Source organism: Equus caballus, chromosome 7 (genome assembly GCF_041296265.1).
Source record: "Equus caballus isolate H_3958 breed thoroughbred chromosome 7, TB-T2T, whole genome shotgun sequence".
Lineage (NCBI taxonomy): Eukaryota > Metazoa > Chordata > Mammalia > Perissodactyla > Equidae > Equus > Equus caballus.
The window spans coordinates 75,666,143-75,691,363 of NC_091690.1; the positions used below are offsets into that span (position 1 = coordinate 75,666,143).

At 35.9% G+C, this 25,221-nt stretch overlaps 1 protein-coding gene and 1 pseudogene across 1 annotated transcript; both read left to right on the forward strand.

Annotated features, from left to right (window-relative positions):
• Positions 1–5,468: 5,468 nt before the first annotated feature.
• On the forward strand, positions 5,469–6,404 carry OR52J1 (olfactory receptor family 52 subfamily J member 1). The gene has a single exon (NM_001391340.1). It carries the CDS (start codon positions 5,469–5,471, stop codon positions 6,402–6,404), a length of 936 nt encoding a protein of 311 aa, NP_001378269.1.
• OR52E63P (olfactory receptor family 52 subfamily E member 63, pseudogene) lies at positions 18,812–19,620 on the forward strand (annotated as a pseudogene).

Genomic DNA, 25,221 nt, shown 5'->3' on the forward strand with positions numbered 1-25,221 from the left:
GAGGAGATATCATTGCAAAGCTCACAAAAAAAAATAGGAGTAAATTTTCATAACGTTGTATTAGGCATTGAGTGCTTAGACGTGACACAGAAAGAACAAGCAATGATAGAACAAACAAAATGATCTACATCAAAATTTAAACCTTTGGGACTGCAAAAAAGAAGATAGAGGACTGATTTTTCTGAAAAGTAATTTCAACATAAATTTAAGACAACCAGTGGAATTACTATAAATATATTATAATCCACACAAACCCCAGATGCTATAGTGCATTAACAGTTTCCTGATCATAATATTAATACTTCAAGACATACCCAGGGGTCAGTGCCCAGTAAAATTTAATTCTCTCAACAATTTTTTTCTTGTCTGACCACTGAATGGAGAAAATGAAGGATTGGACACAAAGAAACTCACGTCTGCCTTTGGAGAGAAACAAAACACGTAACCTATAAAGTCTTTTCTGGCTAAATATGAAATCCTTATTCATCTCTTTAGAAAAATAAAATAAATCAACACTAAGTAGTATCTATTAGGTATTGTATTATTTACATTTCAGTCTTTATCCCATTTAATCCTTAAGGGAATTTTTGGGTAGGTAATTACACTTATAATAAAGAAAAATAATCAAGCTAAAAATACTCATTTACGTTCCCCAAAGCTATTCTACTATGAATTCAAGGACCTGGAATTTGAACCCAAGTGTAATTACACAGTTTTTAATCTTTATATTCATCCTTTGGAGATGTGTACTCCATAGGGTTTCAAAAATAAAATATTTTTTGCCCATTCACTTCATAATTATATCAATTCCATTAAGACATTACAATGAATTATTAATCCAAATGGACTTCACTTAATTGCACTGCAGTTTCAGTGGTTGATCATTTCTTAATTTTTTTTAAACTGGATTGCAAAGCAATACTCAAACTCTCAATCTTAGAGATCATGACACATTTCTCTGCTCCCGTTCCATCCCCTCTCTTCCCTGTCTCTCCACTCTGTCTCATCTTTTTAATTCTTCACATTCTAAATCTGTCTGTCCTCCTCACTCTCTTTTTTCACTCATTGCAAAATTCTTTCTTAAACATGCATACATGTACATAAACACCCCTAAACATGTGTTTCCCTACCCATAAACAGCATTCCTCATCTGTAAGTTGGAGTGTCCATACACGTGTGTATATGTATATATATGTATGTGTACATACAAACATACATATACACACACAATGTTGGGAGAACTTACAAAATGGAATATGTATTCTGTCACATAAATTCTCCCAACATAACCAATTTTAAGTTATCAATGGTTTAGTGACTCGATTCAAAATTCCTTAATCTTGAGAGAATTTAGCAATAGGCTCCCAAGAGCCTTTATAATGTGGCTTCAGCACACTTTTTCAGTGTTTTCACTCCCTAAATTAATAAGCAGATCCCTATGTGCTTTCTCCCAGTAGATACACTGACTACAGACATCTTTTCTCTTGCAAAATTAGGACCATGGCCATATAATCAATATGAATAAAATATGACTACATAAATATGCTTCCTCATGAGGAAGGTAAAATTGGATTGGAATACTATAATCTCAAATGTAATCAGTCTTTATCCTCTATAATACTCAACATTTTTACTTTAAAATGACTTTGTTCAAGTCAAAAACTTAGCCATTTTTTCAACAAAGATTTAATAAGAAACATGACTCAGTATATTGTGCCAGGTACTGTGGTACACACAAGGATGTATATGATAATTATCCCTAGTAGACAAAGCATATCAGCGTTAAAGTATATGACACTCCAAATGAAAATAATGAGTGCTGTCAGTGCATAAGGGAAGGGAGGAAGGGAGAGAAAGGCAGGGTAATCAGAAAAAATGGTATAGTCAACTGTATGGAGGGATAAGCTGATTTCCCTAGACATAGAATAATTGACTACCTCTTAGAAAAATAAAAAACATTATAAGCACCTTTATTTGACTTATTTCAGTGCATTTATCTGTGCATTCACTCTAAAAAGAGTCTACAATATGGCAGATGTGCAGCAGTAAATTTCTCCTGGTAGTCCTGTTACTTCTTGTGACATTATGATTATTTCCATATTCCCAGTCCTCACTCGTTCCTTGGCTTAATACTCTCTTTGTCTCTTCTTATTTTTATATTCTAATTGATGTATTATAGGGTTTTTTTAGTCTTGTTTCTTGTTCCAACATTCTACACAAAATCCATCAAGTCTAGAAAACTGAAGAACACAATTTGATTATCTGACTACTTTTCCTCTACAATATTTCTGTTAGATTAATTCATTTTGCATGAAGGAGATTCAGTTGTGTTAGCTTTTTAGGTTTCTCATTTGTTATTGTTGTATTTATTCATAGATAGTACATTCTTTAATGAATAAATGCAGGTAATTCATATATTCTACTGTTGTTGGATATTTGACTTTTTAAATTTTTTCATTACTATGAATAAATCACTAAACATTTTTGTGTACGTATTTTGGTGAACATAATAACTTCTTTCGGATGTTTACCTAGGACTAATTGCTGGTCCATAGGGAATATTTAGAGTTTATAGACACTTCTAGCTTCCACAGTGGCCCATAGAAGATGCTCCCCATCCTTGTGAATACTTAGAGTTAGCAGTCGTAACTTCAGCCACACTGGATGGGCCATACGCTGTCACAGTGTGGTTTGAATTAACGTTTTCCTGATGAGTAACAGAGATGAAATTTTTTCTTATATTCATTGGATATTCTCTTCCTTTAAAGTCCCAATTAAGTTTTTGTCCTTGTTTTCTATTGAGTTTTTGTCATTTCTTTATAGATTGATAATAATTTGCATACATTTTAATGATTTACTAATATAAGTGCTTTAGATGATATATGTCATGAGAATATCATTTGCCAGTCTTTCTTGCTAGTTATTGTTTTATTCTGTGTTATTTTATTTCTTCATAGATAGTATTTTCTTTAATGAATAAACTCAACAGATTTTCCCACTGGGTCACCATCTTTTTGGAAACTTTGGTAAGCAGTATTCTTGCCTTTTTCTGTGGTTAAGTAATATAATTTTACTTTCATTTTTCATTTGTTACATTGAAAAATACATTTAAATTTGTGACTTTGCAATATTAGGATAACACATCTTTCCTCTTTGGCTTCCATATATTTCACACTTCTAAATATATTTCATGTTATTTTATTCTTATGTTAAGTTAATATTTATTAACTTACATTTAAAGCCAGTAATACTAGCACTGTGTGGAAAAGAAGTGAGAAACTTTGTCTTATTTGATAGCCATGATCTAGTAATAAGTTACTGATGAGTGCTAAGACATGGTCGTGGGAAGGGGAGATATATGTAATGGTAATTAGTGTCCTAAATCTGCATTGTTATAACATGTACTAAAATCAGGAGGCAAAATTCACCCAATAAGAGATTCTGTTCATTTCATATGAATACGTTCTGGTAGCATCAGTTTTGTATTTCTGACTTCCTATTGACAATATCATGTAGGGGGGAAGGGTGGTATGTCTGCATCAACCCCAGTCCCTCTATCCCAGGAGCAGATAATGGGATTTGAGACTCTGTGGTGCTATCCTGGTTTATATAGACATTTGATTTGGCTTTGTTTTCAGACAGGCCCCAAAGGATCCTAGCTATTAGTATTTATTCCCTTTAGTAGATTCACTACAGCTCTCTAGCCCCAGTCCTGCTGGAGGTGAGTTTCCTAGTAAATGTGGGATGGAGATGGACAGTGAACAGAGACCCTTGTGTAAGAGCTAAGGAACAGGCTACAGCTGCAATTATTAAGCTAATATATTTTATTTCACTACTGTAGAAAGATTTCCAGACTGAAATAGGTCTTTGCTGGATCATGCTGAGACAATTTAAATTTTTAAATTAACCAATTACAGAGGGAACTTAAAATTGTTGTATAAGTGGTGATCTCCACTCTCAGTAATAATTGTGCATAGGGTATGTTCTTTCATAAAAAGAACTAAAAATAACCTCATTAGAGGCCCAGAGTTAAGTGCAGGTTTACAAAGTGGATTACAAAGAATGAAGCAGAGAAGTAAGAAATCTGAAGATGGACATTACACACAATTTTGGATGATTTACGGGCTGGGGAATCTCTATTTTTTAAGGTCATTAAGAAAATAGTTCTTAAAACTTGGACTTTTCCCTTTCTCTTTTCTCAGGAGTCAATGAAAGCTGCGACTGAGCTTCCTTCCTTCCTTGTTTTACGCTTTCTTCTCTCTTTCCTTCCTTTCTTCTTTTGTCTGTTTTCCTACCCTTCCTACTTCTCTCCCTATACTCTTCTATCCCCTTCTTATTTTTTTCTATAGCCCTGTCATATCTCTTCTTGTTTTTCTGAATTAACAAAAGAAAAGAGGAAAGAAAGAAAGGCGAAAAGAAGGAAGAGAGTAAAGAAACAAAGAGAAAGAGAGAGAGTGAGAGACTAAGAGACAGGAAGAGAGAGAGAAAGAAAGATCACAGGCAGAGTAGCAAATCAGGAGCCTGGATTTCTTTCTCATCATTGTCATTGGAAACATGCTTTTACTTCTCTCAAATCTTCTCCTTGCAACACATCTTTTCAGTGTTCCCCCGAAACCTTTCCCTGTACACACACACATATGAAAGAAAGGGTAGACTTGTTGGATATCCTGGGAATTTGGCAACTAGTAGAAACTTGGAAGATTCTTTATTGATTTAATTGCCATCAGGATACTAGTAGCAAAGAGATGCATTCCTCTCCTCGAGGTTATTTCCAGGTGGCGTTTCCCATCTTTGTGTAACTGTTTTCATATCTGATGTACAGTACGTTGTGTCTGCCTATCTCTGTGCAACCCTTTTAAATCTGAGATACAGCACAGTGTATCTGAAGGGGCATATGAATAAACACGGAGGAATTAATGAATGAACATAGCTCTTCATTTTGTGTCTGACTTTCTAAATATGCATCATTGTAAACTACGATACTGAATAAACCAGTATAAGAAATTGTGCTGAATTTTCTGTCATTCTACATGTCCAGGCACATCTACGTCCTTCTATGTATTGTAATGTTCTCTGTGCAGATTTCTGTATCTGTGGTTCTGTTACTTTATGTTGATGTGCTTAAGTAAGGCGTACTTTGTCTTCAAAGATGAGATCTCAATATAAACATAAGCCCCTTAATGTTTTTGAAATTCATTCCAGATTTGTTGAGGTTTCAGTAAATGAGTACAAGATATTACTGTCCAAAATTTCATATGGAGATCTTTCACAAAGTTACTGTTCCTTCCACTTGAAGAGTGCTCAGTCTGTGCCTGCATCTGACTTTGAACCGAGGTTTTAGCAAGAGCTTTTCGAGTAAGAATAATACAGATGAAAATTAAAACTCTTGGAGAAGCTTTGAACAATGCATTTATAACTCTCATTTTTCCTTCTAGAGGCGGTCAACTACTTTTCTTGTCAGTGGCAAGATGTTCCGCACCAACACTTCCACTTTCCACCCAGACACCTTTTTTCTTACAGGCATCCCAGGACTTGAGGGTTCTCATGGCTGGATCTCCCTGCCTTTTTGCTCCATTTACTTAATGGCTCTGCTGGGCAATTCTACCATTTTGTTGATTATCTGGTCTGACCGGACTCTGAGGGACCCCATGTTCTCCTTTCTAGCCATCTTATCAGCCATAGATCTGGCCCTGTCCACATCCTCAGTGCCCCGAATGCTGGGTATCTTCTGGTTTGATGCACATGAAATTAGTTTTGGGGCCTGTGTGGCCCAGATGTTTCTCATACACACCTTCACAGGAATGGAGTCTGCTGTTCTGCTGGCAATGGCCTTTGACCGCTATGTGGCTATCTGTGCACCTCTCCACTACACAACTGTCTTGACACCCAGAGTTCTAGCAGGCATTGGTGTGGGCATTATAATGCGCCCAATCTTGCTCATGTTGCCCATTGTGTACCTAACCCATCGGCTGCCCTTCTGTGGGGCTCGAATTATTGCCCACTCCTACTGTGAGCACATGGGCATTGCCAAGTTGGCCTGTGCCAACATTCGAATTAACGCCATTTATGGGCTTTTTGTAGCTTCTTTTCTTATTTTCGATGTGGCACTGGTTGGAATCTCTTATGCCTACATACTCCGTGCAGTTTTCTGCCTCCCATCTCGGGATGCTCGTCACAAAGCCCTGAGCACATGTGGGTCACATGTTGGGGTCATGTGTGTTTTCTACACACCCTCTCTCTTCTCCTTCCTCACCCATCGATTTGGCAAAAAAATTCCTGGTTATGTTCATATTCTTGTTGCCAATCTCTATGTGGTCATCCCACCTGCCCTCAACCCTATTATCTATGGTGTGAGAACAAAGCAGATTCGTGAGCGTGTGATCTGTGCTTTCACCTTAAAGTAGTCTCCTGTTTCCTTAGGTCTTGAGGGTGTGGATATAACTGAAAGAAGTTAACTTTGACCCTACTCTAGGTTGATTATCTTTTTAAATGTCCCTCATACCAAAAGATGTTGCAGATCCTAAAGGAACAAACTTTGGAGAATGCTTTCTGGTCTTAAATCTAGTGTTTCTTTTCCACGTGGGTGTTGAGTATTGAACCTTCATATCTCTGTATTTGAAAATAGGATAATATTTCAGCTGGGCACTATTAGTTTATTTCAATTACCTTGTTTTTCTGAAAAAAGGAACTTAATTCAAATGTAAAATAAGAAAGATCTTGGTATATTTTTCTGTTATAAACTTAAATGTATCTGATTTCTCTGAGGACATCATTAAGATATTGAGTGAAGTTTTAAAAATGTCCCCAGTTTTTCCCTTTATTTTTGGCTCCTTTTTCTTTACTCTTCTTAAAAACCTATAGGCACAATGCCACTACCTTCCTTTCTGAAGAAGTTTGAAGTGAAAGTATCTGAAAACAATACAGGCATTAAAGAATAAAATTATTATTTATAAGAGAAACTTGAATGTACAGAATCCTAACAGGGGGGTTCAAATCATATTTAATCAGTTTTTTTCCTAAGGTATGTGTGTGTGCATGTGTTAAATGTATTAGGATAACCTTTTATCTTTATGGGCCTCTTCTTCCTCTCCAAAGTCCTCTTTATTTGTGGAATGCAGTATATACCCATCCTTTGGGTCTTGATGCTTTGTAAAAGTAAATAAATCTCAGGCAAGCTCAGGTAGAAAACACATTTTCAAAGTCAGCTACTTTCGCAGGACTTGACTGGATATTCATAGGAGTATTTTGTGTAATCTTCTAAGCACATCTCTCCACGATGGCTCTTGGGGATCAAAGACGTTTTTTAATTATCCTTTGTGAATTTACTCTTGGCAGAAACTGAAGTTCACACAAAATAAAGAATAGAACACAGGAATGACTGCTTAGGAGGCTAGAAACTAATTTCATGGTGGCATGTTCACCATTTGGTGGCACAAAAATGACTGTACTATTTTGCAGCATGACCACATCGGCCAGAACCCATATCTCCCAGGATTAAGAGTATGGAAGATAGATAATCTTTCAGCAAGAAGCATGGACTAAAGACTTTAGAAAAACATCTGAAATGAATTAATGGAGGATGACACAGGGAAATTTATATTTGGTTACTGGAATAATTTATTTCCCATGAACACCTTGAGCACATTAAATGCTCTTTTTTCTTAGAACAGAAGGATGCAAATAATGAATTTTTGATATCTTCTGTCAAAAGTTTATCTACCAGTGTCCTTTTTCATTAAAATAACTTTATATTAAAAACATAAAGCAATGTTTATAATATTATGTAAATTTCAGTTGTACATCTTTATATTTCAATTTCTATGTAGAGTGCATTGTGTTCACCACCCAAAATGCCATCTGTCACCATATACATATGCCATTTTTTCTATTTCTGCCTCCTCTCTCTCCACATCTCTTATGGTAACCACCAACCTATTCTCTTTGTCTGTGTTTGTTTGTTGTTGTTGTTTTTATATTCCACATATGAGTGAAATATACAGTATTTTATTTTCTCTGTTTGATTTATTTCACTTAGCTTAATCCGGCAGCATTCTTTCCAGTTTTTCTTAATTTGAATGATGTGTCTCATTTTAACTACAACTCAAAATTAATAATATTTAAGAATAAAACATAAAAAATAAAGATTGTGTTCTTACATTAATAGGTTATTTAATTTTATAAATTAGTTGATTTTAAACCTCCACTCAATATGTAACCCCCCCCCCCAACCTTCAATGCCGTACAGGATTACCAATGCCATTCCTCAAAGAAACCAAATTCACAGTGTCCTATCTTTACAGGGAAAGTTCATGCATATTTCCAGTTGGTCGAGTTGATAGGATTCATATCTGTTAATGTATAAGTAATGACATTGTGTGCTAAAATTTTAAGGGCTATCTTATATTTATGTTCTGATAACGTCTTTTATAGTCATAATGCTCCTCTAACTATCAACTTCCTTTTATGTTTCCATGTCCTACAACTAAAAGACAAGTAAGGTGTAGTGACAAAAGTACTGGAAATGCCTCTTTACATCCAGTTTCCCCTCAGCCATGTACACACACACACACACACACACACACATGTATATATACATACACATATATATACATATGTATTTAATATAAAGCCCACAGAAGGAAATTTACAATTCTAAATACCTAAATGTCTCTCTACGTATTAAATAAATTGCATCACTAATTAATAATCTTCCCCCCAAAATCATATTTTTATGGTTTCTCTGATGAATTCTATCAAACATTAGGAAAAAATTATATCGACTCTCTAAAATCACTTCCAGAAAATAGAAGCAAGAGGGAAAACATATACAATTGGAAATAAGCATATGAAGAGATGCTCAACTTATTTTTCCATTAAGGAATTGCAAATTAAGAAATAAAAATGATTCCACTATACACGTCTAAAAATGGCTAAAACTAAAAATAAATAAATAAAGCAATATCAAGGGTAGGTGAGAAAGCACGTCAATATACACTTTCATTCATTTTGGGGGGGAATGCAAAATGGCACAGCCTCTTTGGAATAAAGTTTGGAAGTTTCTTAAAAAGCTAGAGTCTTACCATGTGATCCAGCAATTACACTCAAAGGGATTTACTCAACTGGTTTGAAAACTGTATTCACGCAAAAATCTGCACATAGATATTTCTAGCAACTTTATTCATGATTGCCAAGAATTAGAAGTAACCAAGATGCCCTTCAATAGGTAAATGACTATCCAAACTGTGGTACATTCATTGTACATAATACAATGGATATTATTCAACATTAATAAGAAATGAGACATCAAGTCACGAAAAGACATAGATTAATCTTAAATGCATATTCCTACATGAAAGAAGTCAATCTGAAAAGTCTTCATATTGTGTGACTCTAGCAAAATTATATTCTGGAAAACATAAAACTATGCAGACAGCAAACACATCTATGGTTTCCAGAGGGAGGAGTGGTGGGGGCATGTTGAATATGTGAAGCACATGGCAATTTTTATGTTGGTGAAATTGTTCTATATGATACCGTAATGGTGGAGGTATGATGCTATGCATTTGACAAAATCCATAGAATTTTACAACACAAAAGATTGCCTTAATGTATGTAAATTAAAAAAATTGTTTAGGAGTTCACGTGATCCCAGAATGAAATGCACAATGTGACAAATACAGTATATCACAAATGTAGGAAAAATTCTCACTAAAGTAAATGAGGGAAACGTGCTGACCTAAGTAAACTTGGAAATGAGTAGAGTCTGTGAGACAAGAGAACTATACATAAGTACTGTACTCTAGTGGATAAATTTTTTCCATAGGGTTACAGGTTGACAATTCTAATATAGCTACAGATGCATATATTGTTATTCAACAATTAAATGGATGGCGTGTGGTGGGAGTCAGTTCTCACATTGGAGTAGGAGTGGGAATTTACAAAGAAACTAGAATAATTCACTTGGCAATGGATTAGAGTTAGAGACATCATGATGTTTGGCTTTGGGTAGATAAGAGATAGATGATAGATAGATAGGTAGATGATAAATATTTATAGATATGTGTACATTGGCACAGGTTAGCATACACACATGTATTTCCTTCATCTGTCAGCTGAGAGGGCCTTAAAGTAATGACACCCCAGTAGCAAAGCTCACTCAGCCCCCAGAGATTTGCTTCCAATACCATTATCCAATTAAATGAATCAGTGCTTTTTGGAGAAATATCACATTCTAATATTGGGGCAGGTAGTATACAAGATAAGCCTGTACGATCTTGTGATGGCAGAAAGTAAGGAAGTGACATCCCTCCACCAAAAACAAAAAAACAATTATGGGGATATCCCAAAGGGACACAGAAACCAATTGAAAGAGGTCCCAATGGCCAAAGCTGGACAATATGACAAACTAAAGTAGTATTGGATTATAACCTATAGTATAAAATAAATATTTATGAGTTCATACTGATATAAATAAATGATCGAATACATAAATGAATGGGGGAAATAGACAAATCTCTCATGAAAAACATTCAAAACAATTTATAAGGATGCTGTATCCTCAAGAAGCTAGAGATAATTCTCACTGGTTAATTTGTGGGCCTCACATTGTAACTTACTTCCAAAGAGTAAACTTGGAAATGGGGGAGGAAGAGAATCCTGACAAAGACTACCTCAGCCAGGTGATGAAGCTCAGCATCAACAGTGATGAGCCATGTTGATAGTAGGTGCCCTTGATATGTTTTGATATACATATGGTATTTTACCTCACTGATCTTCCCACCCAAATCACAAAACTCTGGCCTATATAAGCAGAATAATCTCAATTGAGCAACATTTTACAAAAATCTGACCAGTACTCTTGAAAATTGCCAAGTCATCAAAACCAAGAAGAGCCTGAAAATGTCACAGCCAAGAGAAACTTAAGAGGGCTAACTGGACATAACTAGTAGATATAATTTGGTGTCCTGGATGAGATCCCATAAGAGAGAAAGAACATTAGTTAAAACTAAGAGAATCTGAATATTACATGAATTTTAATAATTTACTAGCTTTAGTTAATATTGGTTCATTAATTGTAACAAATGACAACTCTCATGTAAAATGTTAATGATGAGGGAAATTAGGTATCAGTGATATGAGAACTCTCAGGACTATAGTAACATTTTTTTCTGTAATTTACAAGAATTCCAAAATTTGAAAAAGTTCATTTAAAACTTAGAGTGTATGGTTAGATAAACAGAACATGTTCTATATCTAGAATTTTAATATGCTGTTGAAGTTATGAAAGAAGAAAATTGACAAAGAAGTAAACAATAAAGATCAACACACTGAATAGAGAATCTAGACACACACACATTTGTCACATGACAGGCTGATATTGCAGATCCTGGTGTCACCCTGCAAAATCCATGAATTCCATAAGTTTCCTTACAAGGCTCTGCTCCTGTAACCAAAAATCTGAGGTTTTGGAATAAGTTAAATTTGTGTGACAGAGGAGGGACAGAGAGTGTTAGAAAGCCCAGCTTACCAGTTTAGATGCATAACTAAACCAAGAAACACTCCCCAACCTTTGGTGAGTAATAATGCTGACGTTCTGAAGCCATTTGCTTGACTCATGTTTTGTTCTTTACCAGCAATAATTCTGGAAAGGAAGAAAATGTCATTTATTGACTCCTCTATAACTCCAAGAGTGAATTCTCAGAGACATCTCCATGGCAACCCCAATCAGTATGAGCTTCCATAGAATATCCTAGCCTGGAAACATTTAGTGTTAGCTAAGTAGCTCATGTTATATCAACCAATAGTTACAAATTTCTTATTATACCTCAGGAGTTTTTTTCTTTTTTTTTTTTGAGGAAGATTGTCCATGAGCTAACATCTGCTGCCAATCATCTTCTTTTTGCTGAGGAAGACCAGCCCTGAGCTAACATCCATGCCCATCTTCCTCTACTTTACATGTGGGACCCCTACCACAGTATGGCTTGCCAAGTGGTGCAATGTCTGCACCCGGGATCTGAACCAGCAAACCCTGGGTCGACAAGCGGAACAGGCGAACTTAACTGCTGTGCCACTGGCTGGCCCCCATCAGAAATTGTTTTAAGTGCTATACAAGTATCAGTTTTTTTAATCTTCACAACAACGCTTTGGACTAGGTCTTATTTAGCTCATTGTTTAGGAGGAAATGGAGACAGAGTTTAAATTTCTTGCCCAAACTCGTATGTCCATTAAGTAGAGGAGATGGGATTGAAACCCACGTAGTCTGCCTCAAAGTCCATCCATTCAGCCAGTTTCCATTACTTGATATTTCTTTCCCTAGACCTCTGTGTTTTTCCTAGGAAATTAAACACTGCCTTATTTTACAGTTAAAAAGAACAAGGAAAAAGAGGAGATTTGTGTTCAAATTACTGGTCTTTGTTTTATTGCATTATCTCCTCCACCTAGTTCTTTTTTAAAAAAAAAACAAAAGATTGGCACCTGAGCTAATATCTGTTGCCAATCTTCCTTTGTTTTTTGGTTTTCTTTTTTTCCTTCTTCTTTTCCCAGAAACCCCCCAGTATATAGTTGTATATTCTAGCTGTAGGTCCTTCTGGCTCTGCTGTGTGGGATGCTGCATCATCACGACGTGAGGCCCTGGATTCCAACCACCAAAACCCCGGAAACCCCGGCCACTGAAGCGGAGCTCAGGAACTGAACTCCTGGGACAGGGGGCCGGCCCCACCTCCATCTAGTTCTAAGGAATACTCTATTCCATGAAATGATGGATACTAGTTGCGCTTCAAGGCTTTCACTTGAATATTTAAGTATTTAAGGTTGAATTGTGTTTAGAACTGGGATGGTATAAAGGAGGTAAGGAAGTTTTGGAGAAATTGATGAGATAAGAGCAAGGTAAACAACATAGCGATGAAAAAAGAAAGCCAGAATGACTTGCCAAATCCTTATATAAAATCACTCCAGATTCTCTGTGACCTGCACTTGTATGTGGGGCCCATGGGAAGGCCTCTGGGACGAGAGGGATCTTGAGGAGAAAGAGTAGGAGGTAAGCCCTGCTCATAGCCTCTCCTGTCTACAAATAAGCTAATCCATCATGAGTCATCCCCAGCTTGAGAATTAGCATCGAAATGAGGATTATTTTTTTTTTTTTATCACTGATGAAGTTATGTTTCATATTTATGAAGTATTTAGCCCAGTGTCTCTGGGCACCTCTGCTCTCCAGGGAGCACCAGTGTTTGGAGACACTCCATTTTAAGAACAGTGTTTGCAGCATAAATCTTCCAATTCAGTCAGAGTGGGTGAAAATGGAAACATTCATCTGAACCAGCTCATCCGGGAAGCTTTGCTGGTAAGTCTGGCCTTAGGGCCAGAAAGGATCTACTGAAACAGGAAGCATTTTACTGTGGCCCTTTCATTGAGATTTTGGTTGAAGAGATAAATAAATGACAGGAATGCAGAAAAGAGGAAAGCTAACCCAATATGGAAGCTATCAGTGAGCCCAGAGTGTAACGAGATAATTTATCTACGCTGGGGTGTGTACTCCAACAAAGACTTCATTAAATCTTATTCTCAAATACTTAGATAAGTGATGTGTGTATGTGCCCACGTGCCAGCACATGCATATGCAAATCCCTTTTCAACTTTCTTTCTGTTTTCTGTCTTTTCCTAAGTATTTATTTGTCATTCAACTCACTTGTCCTTTTGCCTATTGTGGTTGTGTCTTAACCTTTACTCTTGTCTTCCTTACCTTCTCATAGCTGTCATCATTCTATATCTATCTTGCAGAACTTTACCTAACTTTGTATATCCCTCTGTCTGCCATTCAGCAATGAAAGTAAATATTTCACAACTCATGCCTTCATATAACATGATGGTAGAAAATACTAGATCAAGAATCCTTAAATTTCCAATGCTATAGTAAAAAGAAAAATTTTTAAATTTGACTCATCATTTATAAAACCAATTCCAAAATTTCCCCAAAATTTCTGGATCCATATGTACTCAGGATCAGTAAGCAACAGTCCATCTAAATTTCATTTCTACAAATTGCTTTAAGTTCTTTCCTAATTGGAAGTTAACACAAATATTGCAATAGCAATGTAACACCAACAAGTAGAAGAATTCAAATAATTTAGCACTTATATTTAAAGAATTTTCTAATTTACATTGGCCTCCTAATATATTATCTGTATTTGTTCATAATCCCTGACTTAAACTTACAACATATGTATTATTATTTCAATATTAAATACGGAAAATATATTTTTAAAGAAATAAGGTCTATAGGATATTGCCAGACAGTTTGAAAGAAACAGAACTATCATTTAAGCAAAATCTTTTTAGTTTCAGATCCTAAACTCCACCCGTATCACGTATCACAGTCAGTTTTGGCTTTTTTAGCCCAAGTTACAGTCACAGAAAGCCCTTTATATATTTTTCCCTCCCCATGATGGCCCTTTAATGTGTACCACCGCTATCAACCACCTTGTCTTCTATGCAAATTAATTTTTTATCTTTGTCCCCAACACAATCGCAACCTAGTCAGCTAAGAAGGCTTTGATCATCTAACTTACTATTCTTCCTATGAAGAGGGTAACGTTAGTAAAATATTCCTTCTCATATCAGCTAGTAGTTTTGCACAATAATTGTGAAATTCATGGAAGTCATGCGCATGAGAATAAATATGGTTCCAAGAATCTCTGAACTTCAAGAGTCTCTGAAAGACAGAAAATGTCTGGCTTAGGTCAATCATTTTGATTTTGTTTAGCTTATCCTTTCCATTCCGTCAGGATAGCACAGGCACAGGAAAGTCCTGAGAAAAACTTTAGTAGCTGATTGTTATTGTTATTATTATTATTATTATATTTACCATATAACAGTCATTCTATCTTCACCTGTTTCTTCTGAGAGCCACTAATATGTACTTTTTTTTAGTGCTTGGAAGATATCATCATGGTAAGGCAAAAGTTTTCTCACAAGTACCTCCAGTTGCGGGAAGGGATAAAATACTGCAAACCTGAGAGTGTCACAGTACAGGGTGGAATCAGTGGCCTTATTCTATTTTGAGGATTCAAAGAAGGGAAAGGAGCATGTAAAGTCAGGACTTTGAGATTGAACTACAAATTGTTTTATTAAATTGACCCTTATATTTTTTAAAAGATTCCAATTGATAATTGCTTGTGTACATTATCTTATCCTGCAACAGTTCTCAAACGTCAAATAAGTTGGGTTAGATTAAATTGGAGAGTTTTATAGAAATCATGAGGCATTCTCCCATACCTAGCTATGCAGAGTCCCCAGGGTCAGCACTTAGAATCTATGGTTTTATCTAATTCTCCACAGGTACTATGTAAAGTCAGGGTTAGAAGCCGCTGCTGTGAACCCCTCTTTCAGGGTGGATTCATAGGAACCGTGTGGAGAGCTTCAGTTAACTTCCTGACCACATTAACTTGTGACTGCTTTGAAGAGCAATTCAGTTGTTGTACATATAACTGCCAGGCAGAGTGCAGCCAAACATGAGGTGCTCGATCCATCTGTGAAGTCTCTTCTTTCAATTTCTAAGCACACTGCTAAGTAAATATTTGCCAGAAAATATGAGAAAAAGGATAATTATATGCATTAATGGAATGTAACAGGTATTTTTGAATGGTGGTCAGAACATGACATAGGAAAATGGGGTAGAGGATGGGCGTAAAAGAGGAGGGAAAAGGATAAAGAAAATAGTGAAATGTCACCATACTGCCAAGTGATCTAGAAAATCCAGTTAGTATGCCCTTCCTAGCTATGAGCCCTTAATATCTGAACCTTCCCTTTTCTGCCCTCAAAATTCTGTCACATTGCCTCTCTTTCTCCAAATTAATTTCGTTACTTTAATCCAATGACATTTCCATTCTTATTTTTAAATATCTCTTTGAATGTGTTTGTTAAGTACTTAGGAAGGAGCATGACATAGTGTCACAGGCATGGGCTTTGTATCCAAAATCCTCATTCTGATACTTTCTAAGTGGCTTACTAAGTGGTTTTGTGACTCACATGAGCCTTACTCTTGTCTTCATTATAACTACATCAATGGTTACTTGCTTTCTGGATACCCATGAAGATCAAATAAAATAATGTATGCAAATTGTCTAGCACAAGCTGTATTTGAGACATGCTGGTGAAAATTTAAAAAACTGAAAAAGTTTTAAAAATTTGTTAGACACTGTGCTGAGAACAAAGTTTAGAGTATCCTTTTCTCTTTTCTTTCCTAGAAAGATAACTATATTTGATGTACAGTTTATTTCTCTGGGACAAAGTCAAAACAATTAATGCTCACCTACAGACACCATCTAAAAACCGTTTTTTGTCTAACACATCATAATATCACTTTCAAAACTTATGAGTCTGAATCATTAATACTCAGTATTTGTATAGGTATTCTATTAAAGGTTTTGCCAGTCAAATACCTTTGTGAAATCACCAGTTAGTTAAAGTTGCTTTGGGAGAGGATCTTAAAATTCTGATATACATCATAAACATCTAAGACGAAAAAAAAAACCCTGCAGAAATTTCCAGCTTAATTTGGCTGTGAGAAAACATATTTTGGAGAAAAGCAGCAGTAGGAAACATGTTAACTTCTCAGAGATACATGATGCTCCATGAATTCATTTTACAACATTCTTTAGGGTTATTTTAACCTAGAAGAAAGAGAAGAGGTGACATCAGCAATACGTTAAAATATAAGCAAGCAAGAAAGAATGATGATGGAGCAAATGTTAGGATCATAGGAAACAGAAATGGGACATTTAATTTTTATGAAAGAATAATTTCATACACAAAAAATTACTGGAATGATACAAGACTATTAAAGTGACTGCAGGATTGGTGGGGTATCATGGAAGGAAAATGACCAATAATGATTCTTGGAGGATATAAATAGCATAAGTTGAAATTATATTCAAGGCCTTTGGAAATAGGGACATAATTTATGATGTTCACAAAAGAAATTATTTTCAAATAAAAGTCGGTGTCCACTCTTTATAGTTCATTGAGTAGTGAATGAAACTGGAGGAGAAGGAAATAATGTAAAATTATGAAACCTCTTGCTTTTTTCAAATTAGGTGAAGCTTGAGTCAAGAATAGGGGGAAAAATACTGAAGAGGTTGAGAAGGTGAAAATATAAGAGACAGAGATGGAGATGGGAAGAGAAAAATAATAAAGAGCGGTACATACAGACTTGAAAGGAGATGGGATCCTAAGCAGAGGTAGAAATATGAGCTTCAGGCAGGAGTAAAAACACCTAAACAACTAAGCAAGACAAGAGTAACAAAGATGAAATATCACTTGCATGATCATCTTAATTTCCAAGGGAGACGAGAAAGTACTGAGAGTAAAAGAATATAAGATGCAAGATGAGAAAAGTGTAAGTTACCTTATTTACTGAAGCAAACATGAAAAAAAACCTAACTAAAGGAGACAAGAAAGGGTTTTCATGTAGCTTAGAAGCCCCACCTGAGGAGGCTTCAATTGGCATAATTCTGTAACTTTTCTCCAATAACTCAGCAACCAGAGCTGTTGGAAGAGAAGCGGTTGCAGAGGTCTAGGTCTGAATTTTGGGCAGATATAATTACAGTAGACGTTAGAGTCAGTGAGAGAAAAATGTACAAATATGGCGAGGGATCTATTTTGAAAAGCTGAACAAGTGAAGCTGTTAGGGAATAAATAGTTTTTAGGAAAAGGAATGAACTAGGGGTATAGAACTTGTGACCTGAGAACAGAGGTGACAAGCAAAATTCTTGAGAGGGCTGGAAAAATGTGAGATGTGGTCTAACAGGGTCTTAGAGTTTAATACTTCAATGCTGGATCATTGTGTATGCTAAGAGATTGAGGATCTACCTGCGGGGAAAAGAGCAGAAGATGAGTGGCCGTGAACAGCAGTTGAAGCCAATCAGAAATTTAAAGTCAGACATTTTTGTCACATCATGTGAAATAGAAAAAATGCTAATGGTGCATAGATCATAGATTTACTTTATTTTATTGCAGCTTGGCACTATTTCATTATTATTGTTTTGCTCTTTCTATACAAGTCTTAAAAATAGCTCCTGTCACATCTTCATGAAATATTCCACATAAAATATTCAAATGTAAGTTCTTTACACGGTAACTAAAGTCAACATTTGATTGCTACTCCTGCTAACCAGACTTCTTACAATTTCTTCATTATCTCTTCTGCTGTTTTCAACAATCAATTGTAAAAATCTAATGGAGAGGCCATCTCAACCATATCAATTATATGCACCATGAGTCTGGATTTCCTGCATTTAATACAGTCTACCCTAATTGCAATGATGCTTTTCTGATGAAAGAGATATAGGACTTGATTTAGTGGCTTCCTTCACTAGGTTTGGTACTTTTAAGAGAGTTTTGTGCAAATTCTACCTCCATGAAATGTAGATGTTATTATTATTTTAATTCCCAAGCTATAATAGAACTTCCTTAAGAAAAGTAACAATGTGTGATTTATCTCTGCATACCAAATATCTAGACATATGCCTGATATTTTATTGGTCTTTGATAAAAGTTTATTTAATTATATAATAGAAATGAATGAAATAAATGTAATAAATCTGATTAGCTTGATTGAAATTAAAACAAATAGGTACTTCAGATTTCAAAAAAGTCATGCCCTTATGTCGTGATGGACTTGGTGATTAGAAAAGATTAAATATATTTTTCTATAATTCTCTAGAATTTAATAACATTGGACAAGAAGACCTGGAGCCTCTCACTGAATGAGACATCTAGTCTATGATACGTGTAGCTGTGAAAGTGCCACAGAAGCATGGTCCCTCCTAATGACACAGAATTCCGTCCCTACTGTTTTCTCCTCCTGGGAATTCCAGGGCTAGAAGATGTGCATATGTGGATTGGCTTTCCATTTTGTGTTGTATATTTGACTGCCCTATTGGGAAATATTACAATTCTTTTTGTGATTCAGATTGAACATAGTCTCCATCATCCCATGTTCTACTTCCTGGCCATTCTGTCATCTATTGACTTGGGCCTGTCCACATCCACCATTCCTAAGATGCTTGCCATCTTCTGGTTCAACCTGAGAGAAATCACTTTTGAGGGCTGCTATCAATTATAGCATTGATCATCCTCCTGAGACCCTTGGCCATTGCAATCCCCTTTGTTCTGCTCATCCTCAGGTTATCCTTCTGTGGACACCACATCATCCCCCACACATATTGTGAGCACATGGGCATTGCCCGCCTGTCCTGTGCCAGCATAAAGGTCAACATCATCTATGGATTATGTGCCATTTCTATCCTGGTGTTTGACATCATAGCCATCATCATCTCCTATGTCCAGATCCTCCATGCAGTCTTCCACCTACCTTCCAAGGATGCCCGACTGAAGGCACTCAGCACTTGTGGCTCCCATGTCTGTGTCATGTTGGCTTTCTATACTCCAGCATTTTTCTCCTTCATGACCCACCGCTTTGGCCAAAATGTGCCTCAATACATCCATATTCTTCTTGCCAACTTTTATGTTGTCATCCCACCTGCTCTCAACCCTGTTATTTATGGGGTGAGAACTAAGCAGATAAGAGAAAGGATAATTAGAACTTTCAAGAATAAACTATGAAATTTCGTCTTCAGAGATCAAGAGACTTGAGTTGGAGAAAATGGAACTTATTCCTTACTCTCAAGATTGCAGCGATGATGTCTGGGGATACGATATCCTACGTGATGATTTATAAAGACTTTCCTCCATCTTAGAAAAAATAAGCCAAGAAGAACAATAAAAAATATTTAATATGAGCATAGTTCCAATCACAAATCACAAATGTCAGCAATTATATGATAAATGAAATAACATTTGCAGGAATAAGCACAATAAGTTGATAAAAATTGACTGACATCGAAATAACAACAAAAAATAGATACATATTATGAGCCAGGCACAGTTTTTCATAACTTTCTAAGTATTTTCTCTTTAAATTCTTATAACTACAATAAGAAGGAGCTGGGCTTATTTTTCCCTTTTGTAGCTGAGGAAACTGAGGCAATAAAAATATTAATATTAGTACTATATTGGAGTATCATTTTCAAAATTAGAATAGAAACTGTCTTTTCCCAGCTGAATAAACAAAAATATATAACATGAACATATTCAAAACCTATAGAACAAAAATAAGTACATAAATTTTACATTTAAAGAGCTACAAAGGACCATTAGTAAGAAAAATTGGCAGCTTATATGGCATACGGATGGGAAGAAACACTCCACAAGTCCATATGATTTAAAAATCATATAAACAGTATGAAACGAGATGAAATATGACCACTAATAATGGAATGTAACATTGCTTACTACTTACAATGTTCTAGGAACTACCTTTGGTTTTTTAGGTAGTTCACATTTTATAATGAGTGAGAGATTTAGAAGTTAAGTAACTTGTACTTAGTCACACAACTATTACCTAACACAGAATTTTAAATGAGTTATTCAGGTTTAGGTAAGTTTCTTTACCTCTCTGCTATGATTTACTATAGAAACAGACTATGATGCAGGTGATCAAAGATTAGAAAACATTTAGGTGTCAGCATGTTATTATATAATTTAAAATGGAATTACATAAAGCAGTGACTATAACTACTAATTCAGAAATGTGAATGAATGATGAGAATATATATGTATACATAGTATATATGTGTAGTATATATATCCTATATATATATCCGAAATATGAACAGACCATGAATAAAATAATTAGCAAAAATTAATGGATATAAAAGATGGAAAGGAAGATGAACCACACAAAAAAGCCAATGTGTCCAACAGAAAATACAAAGGTATTCCTGGCTTCCTAGATGCAAGTTTGGACAAAGACATTTCACAATGCTTGACTCAAGCTCTCAGATGCTCTCACTCCCTGAAGACACTGACTAGGGTGTCTTTCTCAGGGGAGCAACAGCCTTCGCATACAGTATTCCTCTTGAGGCGTCCTGGGCGAGATGCCAGCCTGATGCTGCAAGAAGAGGCAGAATGTTGTCCTTGAGGAAGTAGCACAGGTCATATTTTATACTTGTGGGAGTCTCCCAAAAAAAGGCTCATACAAGTGGGGGCAGCTCGGCACAGTGGACAGTGAGGAGAGCTTCTGGATGTCACATCAGGTAGTACCACTTACAGATATATCATGTACAAAAGTGCCAGGCTCCCTAATTCCAGCTACCCCCATAGAGAGGGAGCACCCAGACACTGTATGATGAACTTTCAGCATAGATGTGAGCCTGGGTGAGGGATCAGAGTCCAGAGCCATGGACATCCCAGTGGTAGTCAGTAGAGTGAGCTCTTTGAAATAGTTGCTGCATCTTATTAGCTGAAAGGTCTTTGGGATGACCTTTGCACTCTGAGCTACAAAACAGGGGTGTCAAGTCTTTTTCTACTTGTGTATTAACCTGTGTTCAAGGATCAGATTCTGTAAAGGTGACAATGTTTTTCACAGTTTGAAGGACAAAATAAAAATGAGGATTTGAATTACAGAGTCCCATTTTGTTCTGATTGGGTTACCTGAATATTCCATGTTTCAAAATAAAATGCAAGTAATTTGTATATTTATCTCAGGAATAAAATCTTATTTAAACAGGTATCAATGAAGGAGTCCTAGAAGTTTCGCCATTTGTTCCCTAATTAAATGTGCCACATACGCCTGGAATATTATGAAGATGCTTTAAAACACAGTTCCTAATCTAATTAGATTAGGGGCTTAACTTTCAATTTACACTGAATGGTGGGGACTCAGTAGGGATGATGTTTATACTATTAGTAAACTGTTGTGTTTTATTTAGAAAATCAAACATTAACAGCAACAGTCATATCCACGGATAATAAAAATGACAAATTATTCCAGCTAATGTTACTAGGACCCAGTGTCAAGACATTTTGTTTGCCACCAAATATGAAATATCTTATTTTATTAGCACTAGAGCCACATGAAGTAGATGTTATGATTGCCTCAACCTATACAGATAAATAAAATAAGGCTCAGGAAATGATTTTCATAAGGTCATTAGTAAGTGAGACACTGAAGACATAAATACGTTTGCCTTGGTTGAAAGGGAGGGCCCCTGAACATAAAACTAGCTGATTCTTATTCAGCCACAATAGGTAGATGAGTTCTGATACAGCCAGAAAGAGGTCATGGGTGAATTTGACACTGAGTGGACATCACTTGGCAAGAACAGTCATCTGTTAGCCAAGATCTGAAGCCATGTAAATCATGCGGCTTTCAATTAAATCCGTATCTTTACAACTTTTGAGAAAGGGTGGGGCTCGGGGTACTGGTTCATCTGTAAGGCTAACATCTATCAATGGATAGTGAATGTCAGGAGGACTCTGTTGAGAACTTTTGGCACTGAACTTATGTGAGCTCAATAAAAATAACATAATGATGTATTATTGGTGTCTGCTTTAAACATTAGATTTGGGCTGTTATTATTGCTTTATATGCCAAATATCTATAATGCTGAACTAGTTACTATAATAAAAATATTGAAACGGGTTACTGTCCCTTAATGGTGGCAGAATCATAGATACAAAGGAGAGGATTGACTTTCCCTCTGGATGAGAAGAGAGAAGCTTTGAATAAGGAGCCTCAAAAGTCTAAACTTATCAACATTTATGATATGCTTTGATTAAACTTTAAATCATTAAAATTTCCTTTTACATACATGTAATACCTATGAGTTTCTAATGAGGATCTACTTATAAGATGGTATCATCAGCACAATAGGAAATGGAGTTGAAATATGGCCTGAGAGAATGTCAGATTATATTTTTTTACATTTTAACTGATATTTTCCTAGCCAAAAATATCCCCCTTTAATTTATTTGCCTTTACTTGTGTACTTCCCAAAAATTCAGCATAGTTTCCTTACTCCAGTTGCCAAGATCCACTCAAATCCTCAGGGTTTTCTTTTCTTCTTCCAGTCTCATCTCTTCTTGGCCCTCTGACCACCCCCAGATGCCCACTCATTCTAGATCAGGTGATTTATGGTCTAAACTGTCAACCTCTTCCTTCTTATTCTTTATTAAGATTTTATTTTTCCTTTTTCTCCCAAAGCCCCCCAGTACATAGTTGTGTATTTTTAGTTGTGGGTCTTCCTAGTTGTGGCATGTGAGACACCACCTCAGCATGGCTTGATGAGCAGTGCCATGTCCGTGCAGAGGATTCAAACTGGTAAAACCTGGGGGCTGCTGAAGCAGAGCACGCGAACTTAATCACTCGGCCCCAGGGCCGGCCCCCTCTTCGTTCTTGTTCTTGAAGAACATACACATATCTTTTTTATTATAGAGTCTGACTGTTTTACACTACAAGGAATCAGACAGGAAGAAATTTTTTTTAAAAAAATGAATATTTTACTAACTATATAAAATTATTTCCTTAATTTTCTGGGGTCTATACCCTTTAAATAACTCTGCAACTTTGAATAGAAGAGTCTTTTCACTTCTTAACTTATAATTACTCCCTACTTCTATATTTACATTAGCAAAAGCACTATTGCTCAAAGTAAAATTTGGAAATAAGGTGACAGACCAGTTATCTGAGACAAATCTCTCTCTAAACCTTGCCTTTGTCTGCCTGTAACTCTGGTATGATAGCATCTACCTTACAGAGTTGTTTTGAAGTTTGAGTGAGAATACTCGTAAAGCATTTAGTGTGGGCTTATGTAGACATTATCTTCTTTGATTGATCTTTTGCTGGCCTAAAGAGTCAGTCATATAAACCAGAAAAATAGCTATGTACATGTCTGAATTGGAGAAAAATATACATTCTGAAGGCCATCTCAATTAGTGCATTCCCAATTGCTTAGGCCTCTGGCTTCCTGTGGTAAGTTTTGAATTTTAATAATAAAATAAAATTTGGTTGAATGTGTTGAGGAATGTTGGAGAAATTTTAGTTGGACAGATAAATCCTGTACTACCTGCAAAATAAATGATAAATTTGATAAATCTCAGAAGGAATGGTAGAGCACATCCTCGAGTACAACACTGGCATACTGTGTTTCTGTGTACTTCCCATCAAATTTGTCCTTGTTCAGAGTAATGTCAATCACCCATGAACGTGTTGTAAACAATCCAGAAGAATACACCACGGTCAGCATTTGACTTAAAAGCTAATGAGTATGAATAAGAAGCAAAATATCAGGGATAAAAGCTAAATCCCATTCAAAACAGAAACATCACAGAATATTTAAACTTTACATAAGTTGTTTATTTCATGCTCTTTGGATGTATTTGTGAAATACTGTTGTTAGATTTTAGAAGTTTTAGCCTTCTGTATTAGCTGAGTGAGGAAAATTAGCATTCTATTCTAATAAAATATTCCATCTCCAAAGTAAGCTTTAAAATGGGATATTTTATTAAAATAAATCATATTGTGCTTTAGATTAGAAAATACTAAAGATGAGACTTATTTTGACTAGGTTTATGTTTATACCATTTATGGTACATTTCCATCATATACAAACTAATCAGAGATGCACAGTACTCTCATCATTAAATTCCAACAATCATAAACATTATATTTTCTCTAGGCTCAGATTTTCTTTTCTGTGAAAAATTTACATAAGTTTAAATGCACACATCTTATCTGTACATGTTGACAAATATACATATATATATATTATTTTTTTTAAAGATCAATTTATTGTTTTTTAAAGAATGGCACCTGAGCTAACATCTGTTGCCAATCTTCCTTTTTTTTTTTCCCTTCTTCTTCTCCCTAAAGCCCCCCCCAGTACATTGTTGTATATTCTAGTTGTGACTGCCTCTGGTTGTGCTATGTGGGATGCCACCTCAGCATGGCCTGATGAGCAGTGCCATATCCACACCCAGGATCCGAACCAGTGAAACCCTGGGCAGCCAAAGTGGAGAGCACAAACTTGACTACTCGGCCACAGGGCCGGCCCCTGTATCTATGTATTCTACATCTCTGTAAAGATATGTAATTTCTCTATCATACCAAAAAATCCTCTTGTATTCCTTCCCAGGCCATCCCTGACCCTTCTCAATGCCCTGGCAACCACTGAATAGATATTTTCAGCACCTGTTTTTTTGAATACTCTAGAACTTCATATGAATGAAATTGTGTAGTCCCTACTGTTGAGTAACTGGTAGCAGTCAGTAGCTCAGTATAATGATTTTAGATTTGCCTATGCTGTCACACATATTAGTAGTCAA